Below are 18,206 nucleotides of genomic sequence, written 5' to 3' on the forward strand. Positions count from 1 at the left end.
GGAGAGCAGTCTTTACTGAATTAACTATTAAATTGGAGGCTTCTACCTTTTTTAAATTGTGCTGCATTTTCAGGGAAAATACAGAGCAGGTTAAAATAATATTTAGCTTTCTGAACTAGCTGAAATGGACTGTTGAAAATTTTGTGTTTTACTATTTTGCTATTCTGAAATATTCCTGTGCAACAACTAAGTGCATGTGGGATTTCAAAGAACAGTGAGAGTATTTTGATGTGCACTTGGTGTTGTCTGGGGCAGGTCCTGGGATCAGCAGTTGGGCGGCAGGTTTGTTCCCTCATCCTGCTCCTGCCCCTCGTTTCTTCTATTCACACAGTCCCTGGTAGACTCCCGTTTCTCTCACAACAGACCTCTGCTCAGTTAAGTATGTGCATTGACTTCTTAGGAACTTAACAGTGCAGTGGCGGTTTTAGCTTTGGAATGAATTGGCGTTGTACTCCGTTATGAAGATAAGATCCGATTCTCATTCGTCCACTCGTTCATTTAAAAAAATAGAAGGGGAAAAAACCCTGACTGATATTTTCTTGATTAAGCAAGAGAATACCGTATTTACTCTTTATTGTTGGTTTAAGCCATTATTTTTCTGAGAACCATTAGCTGTTTCAAACTTGGTACATAAATTAAAGAGGAGCTAAATGGATTTGTGATCGTTGCCATTAGTAGCATTTTAGATTATACAGGCAATTATTGTGTTCATTATCCTAGAACAGCCCCTTTGCAAACTATCGTGGTTGTCTTAGACATTACACACAGATTTTCCCTTGGAGATTAAAATTTCCAGTAGCGTATTTAATTTTGTTATCACAGTTGTTTCAAATCAAACAAATATTATGACAAGTAGAAGAAAATTTGCTTTACTAATATAGGAAATTACAATAAATGTTGAAAATTGCTTCCTAGTATACTTAATTTACCATTTCTTACATATCATAATTACTTCAAGTGATTAATAATATATTTAATGGGTAAAAATGACTTGCAGTCAAAGTAAAAAGTGTGTATTGGTCTGTTCAGGTATGTAAGAAATTTTTTATAGAAAGATTCACATCAAAACTAATGTTACCGCCATCTTTTTAGAATCTGTAACTTTATAAATTAACTAGTTTTTAATTGTTAAATATCTTTGAAGAGTCCAGATTATATTCTAGAGGAACTGAAGAAACTTCTTTGGGTGTTTCAGAGAAGATAAAACTGATTATTAATTGAAGGAGGTTTTTTTTTTTTAAATAAGCATTGGTGTTTATCTTTTCTTCTTACTGTGTTTTGTTAAAATTGACGAAGAAAATTAAGATTATACTATATACTATAGCTTGGTCACAGTTATATTCCAGGAAGAATGTGCAGTCCAGAAAAGGCTGCCTGAAAGAATACAAGAAGAAGCCCATTATTGAAAAGACGTTTCACTCTGTTAAACTTTTTATAGGCTTTCCTTAAAAAAAACAAACAGGAGAGGGAGACAACATTCGTTGACTTCAAAACTGTTCCCGTCACTAGTCAAGCCCTTGGTCACATCTGTCTTCATCCATTAGACAGGTGTTAGTGCTTTGCCTTATCTGCATTTCGTTGGGCAGTGGCTGCTTCTAATGTTTGGATCCTATATGTGACATTTTTTGAAAGGAAACTTTGTATTCATTTCTGATTGTTTTTGTCCAGCCCTTACAGTCTTCCCTGCTATGTGCAGGAAGAAAGTGTGAGGTAGTGGTTATACATTTTGCAGGACAGTGATTCTTTATTTTATTACAAAAAAAAAAAAAAAGGCCAACTCTGGAAGGCCAGATTAAATCATTCCTTTCACTTTTTAATGGGATTTGGATGAATAGAGTAAAATATGCACTTTGCATTCATTGATAGCATCTTTAAGTTGAGGTAATTGAGTCTTTTTTCCCTGACTGAATGAATAATGACTTCATCTGATCCTCCGCAAGGCCTGGAACTTAGACAGCCTTTGTCACGGCAGAGAGCTCTGGGCTCTGGAACATGCTCTGCTTCCCTGGCTTAATTTTTCTTCATTTTAATCCCAAAACCTATTTTTCTCAATAATTCAAGCATAAACTATGTAGTAGCAGTAGCGGAAATTGCAAGATATTTGTCCTCGTTGTGCTGCTTTTTAAATGTAGCTGATAAATCAGCCGCTGCGGTCTTCAGCTGCCTAGTTCCTTTCCAGACTGTTCGTTATCTGGGGAAATGTTTTGTTTTACTGGTTCTGTGGCAAGACCTGGTGAAAAGGGAGCCCTTCTGATAGAGTTTAGAGATGTTCTTGTTGACATAATTTTTCCCATGCATTTTATTTGCCTAAAAGATGATCCACAGTGTGGAATGAGGAAACAATGTACCTTTTTTGAAGAATACAAAGTTGGGAATATGTTCTTCTTTGAAAAGTTTCTGTTGAAAACTAATTGCTACACCCCTTGCTCTATTGCAGTTTAGAGAGTACTTTCTTCTGGCAAGCCCCTTTCTAATTCATGGTTTTTGTTAAAATTAAGTAGATAATTCATATAAAGTTAAGTATTTTTGTGTAATGTTTTTCCTTAGCGATACGTGATAAGCTCTAAGGTAGCTAGAGGAGAGCCAAGTTCAGGTGCAGGGAGCTGCGTTCTCACTCCTGGGCTGCTTGTCGGAGCCCAGGTGTGTGACCCAGGATGGGATGGGGGAGTGGGGTGGAGCGAGGGGGCTCAGCAGGGCCCAGGGCCACTCGGCTGGCTTCTCGACTTTGCAGTGTTCTAATGGTCTCAGGAGATTTTCTGGCAAATATTAATCTAAACCAGATATAAGTGAATGTATAAGTTGTGGAAAAGGCGTCATCTTTTATGACCAAACTTAACAGATTTTCAAAAGGCACTACAAAATAAACCAGTTTATTAATTAGCTCAGCAATTCTCAGCCTTTTTAATTTGAAAATTTTATTGTCCTGTTTGTTTTCTCAAGGTTTGGGCAATCATGTTTTATTTAATTACTCTGTTTCAAAATTTGCCCCAGATTCAGGAGAAACTCAGCCAAGAGGAAGGTGACTAACCTGACATCATGCAATCTTCTGTTGGTATCGCAGAAGTTATGCATAAATAGTTCATGATAGGGCAGCGGACTTGGCCCAGTGGTTAGGGCGTCCGTCTACCACATGGGAGGTCCGCGGTTCAAACCCCAGGCCTCCTTGACCCGTGTGGAGCTGGCCCATGCGCAGTGCTGATGCGCACAAGGAATGCTCTGCCACGCAGGGGTGTCCTCCGAGTAGGGGAGCCCCACGCGCAAGGAATGCGCCCCGTAAGGAGAGCTGCCCAGCGTGAAAGAAAGTGCAGCCTGCCCAGGAATGGCGCTGCACACACGGAGAGCTGACACAACAAGGTGATGCAACAAAAAGAGACAGAGATTCCCGTGCCACTGACAACAACAGAAGCGGACAAAAGAAGAAGACGCAGCAAGTAGACACAGAGAACAGACAACTGGCGGGGAGGGAGGGGAGAGAAATAAATAAATAAATCTTAAAAAAAAAAAAAAAGTTCATGATAAGCAGCGACCCCCCCTGGCCACGGAGGCCATGGTGGCGTGACCTGGCAGTCCCTTGGACCCAATGTGAGCCCATTTGTTGTCTGTCTGTAGCTTTCAGGACCCCTGTGTGGTGGTTGGGTGGGCACCACCTGACGGACGAGGAGCGTCACACGGTTAGTAAGCAGAGAAAGCAGATTCAAAGCCAAGGTTTTGATGGCAGCTCTGACGATGTGTACGTAGGGTTTGCGCTGTACCAGGAGCTGTGCTCACTTCACACGTCACGTTACTCGTCCCCCAGTCCTCTTAGGAGGCTCTCTTATAACCCCATTTTACAGACCAGAAAGCAGAAGTGGGTTAAATAACTTGACCAGGGTATACAGCTGAGGGGCAGAGCCGGGATTCAAACTGCCCAGCTCTCAGGGCCCATGGGAATCTAAGTAGTTGTGCTGCATCGCTTCTCTCGGGTCCTACAGCACCCAGCGTACCCTCCAGTACCCCCACTCTCCCCGCACACACTGTGGCGTATGGTCTTTCAGGGATGAAACTGAGCAAGGGGAATGGAGCCGTGGAGATTGTCAGCATGAAGCTGAAGTTGCAACTTCAAAACACTGTGTTCTTTTACCTCTTTACAGTGAGAGCTGTTTGCGTTACTAGTTCTCCCTGTTTTCAAGATCCTACAGAGAGCACAACAAAAAATGAGCTTATTCTTATTGACATGATGTTCCCTCACATTTTGCTTTGTTATTAAAAGATCCACAGAATGAATTTGAGTGTAGCGTACTTATACGGGACTGGGGGGGCCTAAAGTGTAGAATTTGTGCAAATTAAGCTCTTCATTACAAGCTAGCTACTTTCTGTTGCTTTTTTCTTAATTAAGAAGAGTTCTTCTCAGAGATTGAGTTGATCAGGATGACCAAATTCCTTACTGCTCTTGGGAACCCTCAACCCACACACAAGTCTTCAGCAAGGAGTGGGTGTAAATGCTGCGTGGTGCTGGGAAGCTGGCGCCTGGCTTGTGGACCCCTCCTGCCACTGTGCGCCCTTGCTTTGTCCCGGCAGGCCCTTATCCCATTATCTTATCTAGAAAAAATATCTGAGTTTGTTGTGTTTGTGTATTCTGACCTCATGTTTTGTCAATAGACCCTTTCTGAAATGTCTCTGGGGACCATGACTCATTTTCAGAAATTCTACCTAAATCTCTTAAGAGGCTTTTCAGGAGAAGAATAAAGTTAATACGTTTCTGTGTTTCATTACAGTAAAGGCTAATACAAAAAAACAAAAATCTGTCAGTCTTGTATGTCATGGTCATGTTCTGCTCTAATTTGAAATGTAAGGCACACAGGCTGGCTTGTGTATCGACTTTGTGCTTTCTCTTCCAGGTCGGCCTGCTGGACCTTGAACTCAACCAGCTGACCAAAGCACTCTTTCTGGCTCTGGTTGCTCTCTCAGTTGTTATGGTAACCATACAAGGATTTGTAGGCCCATGGTATCGCAATCTTTTCCGGTTCCTCCTTCTATTTTCCTACATCATCCCCATAAGGTGAGTTTAAGAATTAACATAGAATAAATGTCTGGTTTCATTGAATATGATTTTCTTGAAATTGATCCTTCTCCGTGTGAAAGAAATTATTCAAGGAAAGCTAAAGGAGGAGGAGTCAAATAATTGATGAATCTTCAAGGATCATTCTGTGGAAAATAATATTTCTTTTGACTATGGTCATTTTTGTTAAAATAATATAGAGATCTGATACTTTTCCTTGCATAAAAGTGTTTAGTAATATAATTATTAACAGTGGGAAGATATTTTTGAAAAAAGTCTGAATATAACAAAGTAATTTTACTTATAGCTTGTAGACTTTTTATTTGACTTTTTATTGCTCTTTTATCTTTTAATCATTGACATTTTAGTTATCTGTATTTAAAAGGGGATCTGATACAATCAGTCGAGTTGGAGAAGTTATTAAGTAAGGCAGTCTTTTAGCATAAACTGTTTTTTCAAATGCTATTCCAGCTAGAGATTGGGATGTAAATACTTAATATCAAGTATCTATCTAACTTTAAAGACTATAATATTTACAATATTACATATTTATATACCCATCTTTAAATGTTTGCCCAAAGGACATTTTAAAAAATTATATCCTTAACATATATGATCAAAATTTTCTTATGAATGAGCAGTTAAAACATGGTGAGTCATGGATAAAGTATGTAATGTATAATGGGATAAAACAATATAGAAGATTGTAGTCTGAGTGATACCATTTTGAACAGCAGTATACCTCTTTATTTATAGGACAGTTGTCTCTGATGTTGATTTAAAGGGCGTACTTCTTTAATGGTAAAATCACAGGTAGAGTTGCCTCTTCTTTACAGTCCCTACACTGTGCTGTCCTCAGGTACTAATTACCTGGAATAATATTAACTGCTGTTACTTGCTCAGGTAAGGCGTAAGCAGCCCAGTTTCCTCTCTGCCCCTTGCGTGGCTTGATTTCTTTGTGAACCCTCCGTCTCTAGTGCTATATGCGTATAGCTGGTCAATCAGAAATCACGCAACAAATGTGAGCCATGGCATCGCCACCGTCGCCATCCTCTTGTTCGTTGTCTTGCTGCCGCTCTCGCCCTGGTGCCGACCCTGGAGGCTGGTACAGAGTCCGCCTGCCCGTGCAGCCCGGCCCTGCGCTCCTTGCGTCTGCGCTCACCGCACCACACGCCAGCCCCCCCTCTGGCCCTGCGTCCCTGGAGGGCTGCTCTCCTTCTTGTCCTCCAGCGAGCCCTTAACTTGTCTGCTCAGGACTGAAGTAGCCACGCAGTCACTTGCTCGCCCCCCCGCTCTTCGATCCCATCAGGCTCTGCCGAGCGTTGTCTCGTGGGGCTTGGCACTGTCGTAGCGCATTGGACGCGTGCGAGCGCGTGGTCTGTGGGAGCACGTCCTTCCAGAGGTCCTGTCCTGCTTCCATTCAAGGACTGAAGACCGTCGATTTCACGCCAAGCTTTTATACGCCATCTTAGTCCTTGTGCAAACATGCCGAGTGCCAGAAGTGGGCTCTAGGGATGTCATCTTTGTCCCCAGAGCTGAACTGGGCAGGTAGGTAGAAATTGGTATGACTAGAACTGACATATGTTTTATCAACCAGTCATGTCAGAATTTACTCATTCAGATACATTTGGTCTTTCAAGTAGTTCCAGACTTAATTCAGATGGCTAACTGCCGCCACCACCCCCTCGTCAGGTAGCCCAGCGTGCTGCCATCCGCTTCCTCCCCGAGAGCTCCTTCCTCGGCCGCACTGCACAGCCCTCGTCTCCACTCTGCGCACTTCCAGGAGACCCGGTGTCCGCTCGGCTCCCCGCGCTGCAGTGGCTCCTTCCGGGGCGCTGTGAAGGGTGGACGCCTGCTTCCTGGCTGTGCACTCAGGGCACGTGGCGAGGGCCTGATGACAAACAGGACACGTCTTCCTTGGAAAGTGTATTCCAGCTTCCAAGCCAGTCTGACGTACACTGAAATACAACTTTTTGGGTTATATTGGGTTATATGTTTACTTTTACCAAAATTTCACTACATAAAACTTTTGGGGGATTCTTCTGGAAATGGCTTCTAGAGCTTCACAGCACTTTTATTTTTTGTTAATACTTGCTTTGTGGTTTGGTACATGGTCAATTTTATTAATGTGCCATGTGTGCTCAAAAACATGTAGTTGCTTGAACGTTTTGTAATGCCTATTACAGCGGTCTTGTTAATTGTATTTTCTATATGAACAATATCCTTACTGCCTTTTTAAAAATCTCAACTCTTTTTAAAGATTTTTTAAAAAATAATTTCAAAATCACAGGAAAGTTGCATAAACAGTGCAAAAATAATACAGAGGACTTGACTATACCCCCTACCTAGATCACCAAATTTACCAGCTTTTTGCACACTCCTTAATTTTCAGTTACTGAGAGAGTGTTAAAATCTTTCAGCATGATAATGAATTTGTCCATTTTCCCTTGTTATTTGTTAATCCATGCTTTATAATTACATATTTTGAGCCCATGTTATTAGGTTCTTATAGGCTTAGAATAATCGTTCTTGTCTTTCTGGTAAATGATAATCTCTTATAAACAGCATGCATCTTGGTTTTTAAAAAAATTCCATATCCAGTCTTAATACTTATTGTAATTAATGATTTAATTTGGATTTATTTCTGCTTTCTGTTGTCTGCTCAGCAGACAAATTCAGTGCCCTCAGCTTATTCTCTAATTGGGGGAGATAGACATAGACATATAAACAGTTACGCAAGCAGTTGTGTGCTGATCAATGCTGTGATTAAAATAAGACCGGGTGGTTAGACATTTGAGCTGAGACCTGTGTGGCAGGAGCAGCTGGCGGGGTTCTGGGGTGTGATCTGAGTGGAAGAAGAGACGGTAACCCTTGGCCTCACTCACTTGCCAGAACATTCCAGGGGCCTGTTGCTTTCGTGGAACCCGGGTGCGCCTCCGTCTTAGGTGTCATTACACTGAATTTATTTCCTTGTCCGCCCACTTGGCATTAGTCACTGTGGCTTTTTTTTGTGCGTAGTGCAGCGGCACACAGTGCATCCTGAGCTGCAGCGGGTGGGAGGATGGACCAGAGACTCTCAGAGCGCGCTAGGGAGGCCAGCACCCGCGTCTGGATGCTGGCTCGCTCTCCCCGGGCTGCAGCCGGGCGCTGCCCCGCCCAGGGCGGTGAGAGCTGCCTGTGGCTGGACGTGGCTCCAGAAGTCTCCCTTCCCTCCTCTCTCTCTCTCCGTCCTCCCTGCATCACCGAATCCTGTGGCATTTCCCTGACGGTTCAGCTTGGGTTCATTCTTTTGTCTTTATCATCACTCCTTAGAGTAAGGGAATGGATGAGTTTAAAAACATAATCTTTCTCTTTTTGGGATTGGAAATGAATAAAATAATTTCAAACTGCAATAGTTGTATTGAAGGAAGATTCTTAGGTGCTTTTCAAATTATTTACAGAATATGTATCCTCTGATATTTCAAAAGGTTCTAACTGATCTCCCAGACATCTTTACAAGACAGAATGCTTGGGAAAAGAGTGTTTTCAACCTTGTGCAGACCTAGGAGTGCTACTCAGATATTGAGGATTTGGAAAATCCATAGCCTATGCAGATTGCAAAAGAGGGAAATCCTGGGAGAGTCACTGCTGGGAAAGCCTGTGGTGGTGCTGAAGGGATGGGCATGTGGCTCGTGATTACGCAGTGATTACGCAGTGCCTTCGGCAGGGGTCAGCAGTAGGCGGGGTTAGCCCAGGGAGCGTCTGAGGAGGAGCCTCCTGTCGAGTGGTGAGGACCCCGTGACACACATGGGGGCCACAGGGTTTCTGATAATGCTGGATCAGCAAGAACACTGCCAGCCTGGACCGAAGGGGATAGAGACAGGACAAAAAAAGAGGAGGCTTTTGGACTTCCAGATGTGTACAGGTGGGAAACAGGCTTACGGGGCTGCTTGGCTGCGAGCATGTGCTCCACCTTTCAAGATGAGGGAGGAATGAGGCTGAGGGCAGGGCCGTGGCCCCAAGAGCAAAACCCTGTGTGTAAGGGCAAAGGGCGACACAGCAGCGGGCACAGAGGGCAGAGGGCGGCACAGCAGTGGACACAGAGGGTGGCACAGCAACGGGCACAGGGCAGAGGGCGGCACAGCAGCGGGCACAGAGGGCAGAGGGTGGCACAGCTGCAGGCCCAGGATGGGGTGGCACAGCAGCGGGCACAGGGCAGAGGGCGGCACAGCAGAGGGCAGAGGGTGGCACAGCAGCGGGCGCAGAGGGCAGAGGGTGGCACAGCTGCGGGCACAGAGGGCAGAGGGCGGCACAGCTGCGGGCACAGAGGGCAGAGGGCGGCACAGCTGGGGCGCACAGGGCAGAGGGTGGCACAGCTGCGGGTGCAGAGGACAGAGTCCTGGAGATACGGGCACTGGGGGAGAGCATGCAGCCACAGCAGATGAGTCTCAGGTCTTGAAATCTAAAAGAATTTGCCCTGTTGGATTTCTGACTTGCTTAGGATTCACGACCCCTTATTCACTCCAGTTTCCCCCCTAACCTTATACTATCCCACTGTTGCATTTAGAAAGCAGATGCCTTGTTTTCTAGTTTCACACATCCACAGATAGAGGGAATTTTACCCAGACTCTCACCCATAACAGACTGAGGTGATAGGTTTGGGACTTTTGAGCTGATGGTACTTAGATGAGATTCTGTACTTAGAGTTAATGCTGTGGTCGGTTGCAACGTTGGGGGCTGTTGTGGTAGTTGTGAGTTTTGGGGGGTCAGAGGGCAGAATGCAGTGGGTTGACGGTGGCCCTCAGCACAGCCAAGTCCACCTGTGACCCTGTAGGTCCACCCTGCGAAGGTGACCTCATTTGGAGAAAGGGTCTTTGCAGATATGAAGGTCAGAATCCCGAGACGAGGTCATCATGGCTTAGGGAGGTTGGAGTGGGCCTGAAGCCCGTGGCCAGCACCGGGAGACGGTGAGAGTCCAGGGGAGCAGCCCTGTGAGGGCCAGGCGGGGGCGGGTGCTGTGGCTGCCAGCCAGAGCGCCAAGCCTGGCGGGTCGTGTGGCAGCCGCAGGCCTGGAGTGGATTCGCCCTTAGAGCCTCCAGCAAGGACCTGCCCAGCTGACGCCGTGGCTTTGGACGTGTGGCCTCCAGGACTGTGAGAGAAGAATTTTCTGCTCTTTTAAGACCTCCACAGCCCTGGGACACTCAGAAGCCGGCCCTTTGTCAAAACCTGCCGTCTGCACCTGAAGCCGGGAAGGTGGGAGGCCCTGTGCTCCTCAGGACAGCGCAGCTTTTCAGCACTGCCGAGGGTTTTCTCCAGGTGTATTGTTGGGGTGAGAGGGTCTGTTCTGTCTCTTGAAAACAACTCGCTTTAATGGGCGATTAAGCCACAGACATGCTGAATAATTGGTTGATAGTATATGACATTATGTTTCATTTATTAAATGTTGCAGTGTGTACTTTGGGTAAAGTGTTAATGCTAGGTGGTTCAACTCGAATATGTGCAGATGTGACTTTGAATGTGTGTGAGCATGTGAGTGTGTTTGTGAGTAGGTAAGTAAGCATGAGTGTGTATGTGTGAATATGTATGACCCTGTGCGACTAGTGTATGAGTGAAGTTGTGAGTTTGTGAATCCGTGAGGGCATGTAAGTGTGAATATGAGTGTATGTGAGTGTTTACATGGGTGTGCACATGTGTGAGGCGATGTGACTGAACAGGTGTGACTGAGTGTGAGTTAGTGTGACTGTGGGCCTGGGCATGTGTGAGGTGTGGGCGTGTGAGAGTGGCTGCGTGTGTGTGTGTCTGGGCGTGAGCGTGGCTGCCCCGCCCTGGCGCGGGCCATGCTGCTGTCGGTGCTGCACATCTGAGTCCTGCCCGTGCCTAGCTGTGCCGGAGACACCGTGCCCGGGAAGGGCGCCTGCTCCCTCGCCTTCCTCCCTTTCCTTTATCTTTCTCTCCATAAGGAGAAAAATAATCCAGAATTTTAAACTACTTTCCTTTAAAAAAAAAAAAAAAGACAAAGGCAAACTCACAAAAATGATCAAGTTTGTTTGGGGTTTATTTCAACAGAAATAAGGCTCTTCTCACGTGCCCCTTTGGCCTTGCAGAAGTCTCAGCGGTGGGCCTGGTGAGCCCGTGGACCTCTGTGGCCCTGCACACAGCCTGTCCGCCGCGCCTGGGGCGGGAGCGGGCCAGGGGGCAGCACAGGCCTCGGGAGGACAGGCGCCGCCTCTGAAAGCAGTCAGGAGGGAAGAGGCCTCGAGATTTGTAGAGACAAATGAGAAATTTCCATGATAAAGCGTTGTTTCCAGATGAGGACACTGGGAGTGTGGAGACAGACCGGAGAGCTGCTCTTCTCCTTGCCTTCTCGACAGAGTGGGTGTATGCTGTTGACTCACCTCTGAAGCTTGCGGCTCAGTATTTGCTACAGACCAACCAGCATTTTTTTTTTAATTTAAAATTTTTGTTTTCATTAAATTGCCTTTTTTTTTAAAGATACATAGATCATAAAAAAATGTTACATTAAAAAATATAGGAGATTCCCACATACCCCCCCCACTCCTCCCTCATCAACAACCTCTTTCATCATTGCAGCACATTCATTGCATTTGGTGAATATATTTTGGAGCACTGCTGCACCACAGGGATAGTGGTTTACTCTGTAGTGTACACTCTCCCCCAGTCCACCCAGTGGGCCATGGCAGGACACACAGTGTCCAGCATCTGTCCCTGCAGTACCACCCAGGACAACTCCAAGTCCTGAAATGCCCCCACATCTCATCTCTTCTTCCCTCCCCTGCCCTCAGCAACTGCCATAGCCACTTTCTCCACACCAGTGCTGTAGTTTCTTCCATTACGAGTCACAATAGTTCAATAGTAGAATCCCAGTAAGTCCACTCTCATCCATACTCTATTCCTCCATCCTGTGGACCCTGAGTAGTGATGTCCACTCCACCTCTTTATCGAGAGGGGGCTTAGATTGCACATGTTGATGGATGTGCCAGCTGGCATTTAGACCAGCATTTCCACTCCCTTTCAGAGTTAGGTTGGCATGCCCATGTTCACGATGCTTCCTTTTATGTCTTTTCTGTGTGAACCTGTTATTAGTTGTGGCATGAATTATATCATTAGTTTTTATATTGGTTTAGAAAATATGTTTTCACGTGTATAATAGTTCATTTGTTCCATTTCTTTCCTTACTATCAGTGGTTGTCGATATCTGGTGAAATAAGGTTTTCAACGTAAGGCTTGCAAAAGCTGTTTATTTGTTTACTTATTTATTGCAGGTACCGGGGATTGCACCCAGGACCTCGTCCATGGGAGGCAGGTGCTCAGCGCTGAGCCACATCCGCTCCCCAGTGAGAGTTGGGAGTTTTTGTTGTATTTGTTTTTAGGAGGTACCGGGGATTGCACCCAGGACCTTGTTCATGGAAAGCAGGCACTCAGTCCCTTGAGCTACATCTGCTCCCCATACAAAAACATGTAAAACATCCCAAATATTAATATTTTTTCGTGCCACACATAGACTATTCTGTCTTTCTTTTCTCTTTAATAAATGTTAGTTTATCATTCACATTTTACATTTTGAATTTACTCTAATGCATACTAATAACCAAATGTTAGGCTAAACCCTAATTTCAGAATAGCTTAAACATTCACTTAGTAATGTAGAAGAAGTTCAGTACTCAAAATATAGTAGTGACTTTCCTTTGGCTAAATTACACCTCCAATCGTAATTATACTTCATAGCCTATTTCCCAGGAACTACTTTCACATTTTTATTGTAAAGTATAATAGTATACAAAAAGTATAAGTGCATAAAACAAACAAAAAACAGATTAACACATTATTATAAAACAGACACCCACATGAACATCACCCAGGTCCAGAAATAGAATTTGGCTCAAAAGCTTGTCAGGCATAACTCTTTCCATTTCCTTTTGGATAATCACTATTCCGTCTTTCATGATTAACATTTCTATGCTTCTCATAAGAGCTTTGGCACCTACTTATGCATACCAAAATAAGTAATTTAGATTTTCCTGCTTTCATAGTCTGTATAATTGGGTTCATAATATTCTTTCTATGCCTTCTTTCTTTTATTCAAAAAATGTCAAATTTATACCTATTGTACTTCACTTACTTTCCTCGGCAGTGTATTATTCCCTTGCATGAGCACTGCAGATTGCTTGCTTGTTCATCTCCCAGTGGACTTTGGGGTGGCTTCCAGTCCGTTTGCTGCTGTTAACATTTACGAGCTTGTGTCCCCCTCATGTGGGCACGCGCTGCAGGGCACAAGGAGTGGAATTACATGTTTGGAACATTGGCCAAATTTACTAAATAATATCAAACTTTTTCAAAGTGTCTGCACCAAATTAGAGTTTCATCAGCAATGTAGAGAAAATTCCACATCCTCAGTAACACTTAGTGTGCCCTGGTTCTCATTATAGGTGTAAGTTTTTCCCAGGTTGATAGTGAGATGGAGAAACTGCAGTGCTTGTTGGCTGCCTGTGAGCTGTCCAGGTCTTTTGCCTGTCCTGGGCAACTTGTAATTGTTTATACAGTCTAGATATTGGTTCTTTCTCTGTTCTCTGTGTTGCTGGTACTTTCCTCAGTCTATAGCTTGCCTTTTAAATTCCGCAGTGATGAAATGTGACGTCAGTGTCCCTCGGTCTGTTCCTGAGCAAAGGGCGCGCTGTCTGGCTCCATACTCCTTTAGCGCACGTCAGTATCCGCCAGAACAGGTCCTTCCTCATTGTGCTCTTCAGGAATATTTTGGCCCTTTTTTGGCCATTTGTATTTACAACACTGACTATTTCAAAACATGAATATTATTTTCATTCAAGTCTTCGTTAATGTCTCAAAGTTTAAAAGATTTTTCCAGAGAAGAATTACACAACCTTAGTTATAGCTATTCTTAGGTGCTTGATATTTTTAAAATGTTGTAAATAATATTGTGTGTAAAAGAGCCATTTTCTGTGGAATGGGTGTGGGAACGGTAGCCATGGGGGCTGCTGGGTGTGGGGAACGGGAGGAAGAGATGAGATGTGGAGGCGGTTTCGGGATGTGGAGTTGTCCTGGATAGTGCTTCACGGACAATTACGGGACACTGTAGATCCCCCCAGGGCCCACTGGATGGAACGTGAGAGAGTCTGGGCTATGATGTGGACCATTGACTATGGGGTGCAGTGATGTCAGAGATGAACTTACCAGGTGCAATGGATGTATCACGATGATGGGAGAGAGTGTTGCTGTGGGGGGAGTGGGGGGCGGGGGCGGTGGGGTTGAATGGGACCTCATATATTTTTTTTAATGTAATTAAAAATAATAATAATAATATTAAAAAAAAAAGAGCCATTTTCTATCAGTTTGTTGCTGATATGGAAATAAAGTTGATTTTTGTAAAATTCCTGAATGCAATAACTTTGCTAAAGGCTTTGATTCTAATTATTAGACTAGAATCTCTTGGATTTTATCTATACATATTTATATCAGCAAACAAGTGTAGCTTGGTTTCTGTCTTTTAATTTTTTTTTATTGATCTCTTTGTTATTACTCCAGCAAAGATATCTAGTATAAAGTGAAATAGAAGTAGTGATAATGGACTTCGTTCTTATGTTCTCAGTGTCGAATGTAGAACTTCCAACATTTCATCAAGCTATTCTGTACATTTTCTTGTTGTTTTGTTTTGTTTTGTTTTATTACATGGAAACCCTTTAACATATTAAGGGCATTTCTTCTTTTCTTATTTAGTTAATTGTTGTATTTTTTAAAATATATTTTTTATTTATTTTTAAAAGATACTTAGATTACACAAAATGTTACATAAAAAAATGTAAGGGATTCCCATACGCCCCACTCTTCACACCTCCTCTCTTCCCCCACATTAACAGCTCCTTTCATTAGTGCGGTACATTCATGGCTATTGATGAACACATTTGGGAGCTTTGCCGCAGCATGGATTATAGTTTACACTGTAGTTTACACTCTCTCCCACTCAATTCTGTAGGTCATGGAAGGATATACAATGGCCTGTATCTGTCATTAGAGTGTCATTCAGGACAATTCCAAGTCCTCAGAATGCCCCCGTATTACAACTTTTTCCCTCTCCCTGACTTCAGCACCTCCAGTGGGCACTGTCTCCACATCAATGATATAATTTCTTCCATTGCTAGAAGCACATTAAGTCTATAGTACAATACCTGTAAGTCCCCTCTAGACCATATTTTATTCCCCAGTCCTGAGGATCCACTTCTGATTGGGAGGGGGCTTGATCCCATATGTCTGACGGATGGGACTTGCTTGCTTGCACTTGTGGACTTTCTTGGTTCCTTGGTATGTTGGTTGTCCATCCTCACCTCCCTGTTGGCTGACCTGTGTAAGTCCAATGATGGGAGAGTAGGTGCTGCAGCTCTGCTGAGGCTCAGGGCCCAGCTGGCACATGGACAGCCCAGAGATTCAATCTCGTTGACGTATTCCTGTCAACCCCAGCGCCAATTCTGGGTTCAAATAAAAGGGACGGAAGAGGCATGCGTAAAGAAATCACATCTAAGTCCAACTACTTCACACTTGGGACCACAAATTCCAAAGTAGGGCCGACTGGCAAGGCAGCAAACTCCAAAGCTATTTGCTGTGACCGTGGGACCTGGTGTCTCCAGAGCCCTCAGGAGCCCCACTCTTGGGGGTTGTACATACTTTGGCTGTCTATATTGTTGGTATTTTTAGAAAAATCATGATGTATATTAAACATTATAAAAAAAATTCCTCCCAGATCTGTTGAGATGACTTATCTTTAAATTTTTATTCTTTAATAATTTAACAAGGTAAAGTACATCGAGTGATTTTCTACTGCCATATGAACCTTTCATTTCTAGGGAAAATACTCAACATAATCATGGTACATTCTTTTGTATGTATTGCTGTGTTCTAAATGCTTGTTTTTTTGTGTGAGATGTTTTTTATTGGTTTGCACAAATGAGATTGCCTTGTAATTTTCCTTTCTCATAGCATCCTTTTGAGGGTTAGTATCAAGGTTTTGACAGCCTCATAAAATACATTGATGGGTCTTCTCCATTTTTTCCTCTCTGAAGTGTTTTACTCAAAACTGGAGTTCTTTATTCCTTATATTTACCGTATATTTAGTTGCTTTATAGTCTGATACGTATAATATCTGATATATTTTGTCAGTCTGTTTCTCTTGCATATTCTTCTCGGTCTTGCTTATGGTATCTTATTTTCTTATGTATTTTAATTGCTTTGGTGTTTTTGTTTTTTTGTTTTTATTGTATTTGAAAAACGTAATCCTTATCCTTGAGAATGAAGCAAACTTCCTTTTTAAAGGCAAAAGTACAACTGTTAAAAACTTGGGAAATGCCAATTTTAAAAGTAAAATCACCTAGGAAAACAAATTATGGTAAATGTATACAATGAATACTTTAATCAGTTAAAAGGAATGAACTGTTGATACATGTAGCAGCTGTTTCGATGTACCTCAAGGGCATTATGATGAATAGAAGAAGAAAAAAACAATCTCTGTTTAGAAGTATCTCAAGGGCATTACGCTGAATAGAAGGAAAAAAAGCAACAGTCTTGGAGACACATGGGCAGAAGCCTATGGGAGTTTAAGGGGTACCGTTGCTAGTGGAAGATTCTTCAACCAATGGTTATGTTAACCAACACAGATGTTTCTCTCTCTTCATGTGATGGAGATCAGGGATCTAAACTTACCCCCACAGAGCTAGAGGCACCATTTGTCCCCACTGGGATGGCAGGTGCAGCAGCAGTTGTTACATTTGAACTGTACGGACTGGAGAGCAGGGACTTAGTGTGGGCTGTTCTGTGTATTGGAATACTGGGCAAAACCCAAACTATAGAGGAAGAAATGCTGCCTTATTTGCTTTAAGTTAGACATCTCAAATTTAAGTGACACCTAAACACTGAAAATAAATCATTTTAGTAGGTTCAGGTAGTAACATAGTATTTGAAAATCGGTTTCCTTTCTTTCAGCCTTGGTATCCCTGGAGACCAAATTACTAGTGACTAGTTCACTAACTGGGTAATTCAGCAGAGTCAGATTAGCACAAAAGAAACATGTCACAAAGATTCTCTTGATAACAGTAAAATATCCATGTTCTTAAACTCTTACTTTGAAAATAATTCTAAAAAAGATAGCAGGCCACTCCTAAAGTATGAGTTGATGCGGAATATCACATTGGTTGGTTGTTAGATGAGAGTGCTATTTATTCCACCTAATTTAATTTTTTTTTCTGCCTACCTTCTGGACTGGTATGGTATTTTGGTTTCTAGGGCTAGCTGACTCTTATAGAACCCTTTCAGAAAAGTGCACGGAATATAACATTGTGCTTCTTCCCATAACTCTTCTTGGTAAGAGACCTGCTTAGGAGTAGTATTTATTTTAGAATCATGTTTGTAAGTAAACACAAGTATAACGTAATTATGGGTTCCAGTTTAGCTCTTTCATGATTGCAGAATTATATTTTTGCTGCTATTATTAGAATATTTTAAAATTTCATCCTGAAATAGAAGTATGTATACTAAGTACTAATCCAAAAGCAAATGAGTACTTTAAATGTGTCTAGTGTGTTTTTTTCCTCTGTAATGTCACAAATGTTAAACAGTGCACGTTGCCTGTATTGGATGTGATCAGTGATTTATGGACAAGTTGGGTTGGTCAGACATTATACACAAACTTGACATAAAATAGAATGCTTGTTGCATTTCTGAAATTCTCTTGTCTAAATGACTTTATATTCTACGGTGATAACGTGGCAAACGGATTATTATTGGAGTGAGTGAACAAAAAAAGAATCTGAAAAGTTACGTACCATTCGATTCCTTTGTAGGGCGCACTTGAAGTTAAAAAATCATGAAGTTGACCAAAGCAGTGGTTGCCAAGGGCGGGGTGGGGTGGGAGGTCCTTTGAGGTGCCGGGACTCCAGTGATGGCTGCACGAATCCATGCAGGTAAGAACAGCCCGCCCACCCCATGGCGTGTGTGTGGAGACCGGGAGGGCCAGAGGAAGATGTCTCTCTGGAACCGCGGGGCCCGTCAGCCCTCCTGTTTTCACACGTGCGATGTGGTCAGTAGGGGAAGCAGCATGAAGGGTGCACATGAACTCTACTATGTTCACGTCTTCTTTTGAATCTTAAGCTTAAAAAGTACAAAAACAAAT

At 43.1% G+C, this 18,206-nt stretch overlaps 1 protein-coding gene across 7 annotated transcripts in view; it reads left to right on the forward strand.

Annotated features, from left to right (window-relative positions):
- Nucleotides 1-18,206, forward strand: part of ATP9B (ATPase phospholipid transporting 9B (putative)) — a 359,772-nt gene that overhangs the window by 223,062 nt on the left and 118,504 nt on the right. For all 7 annotated transcript variants that reach the window (XM_071208595.1, XM_058277921.1, XM_071208596.1 and 4 more), the window contains one exon: nt 4,878-5,038. In XM_071208595.1, the coding sequence (XP_071064696.1) occupies nt 4,878-5,038 (161 nt within the window). The remainder of the gene's footprint in view (nt 1-4,877; nt 5,039-18,206) is intronic.

The sequence above is a fragment of the Dasypus novemcinctus genome, chromosome 16 (assembly GCF_030445035.2).
Source record: "Dasypus novemcinctus isolate mDasNov1 chromosome 16, mDasNov1.1.hap2, whole genome shotgun sequence".
Classification (NCBI taxonomy): domain Eukaryota; kingdom Metazoa; phylum Chordata; class Mammalia; order Cingulata; family Dasypodidae; genus Dasypus; species Dasypus novemcinctus.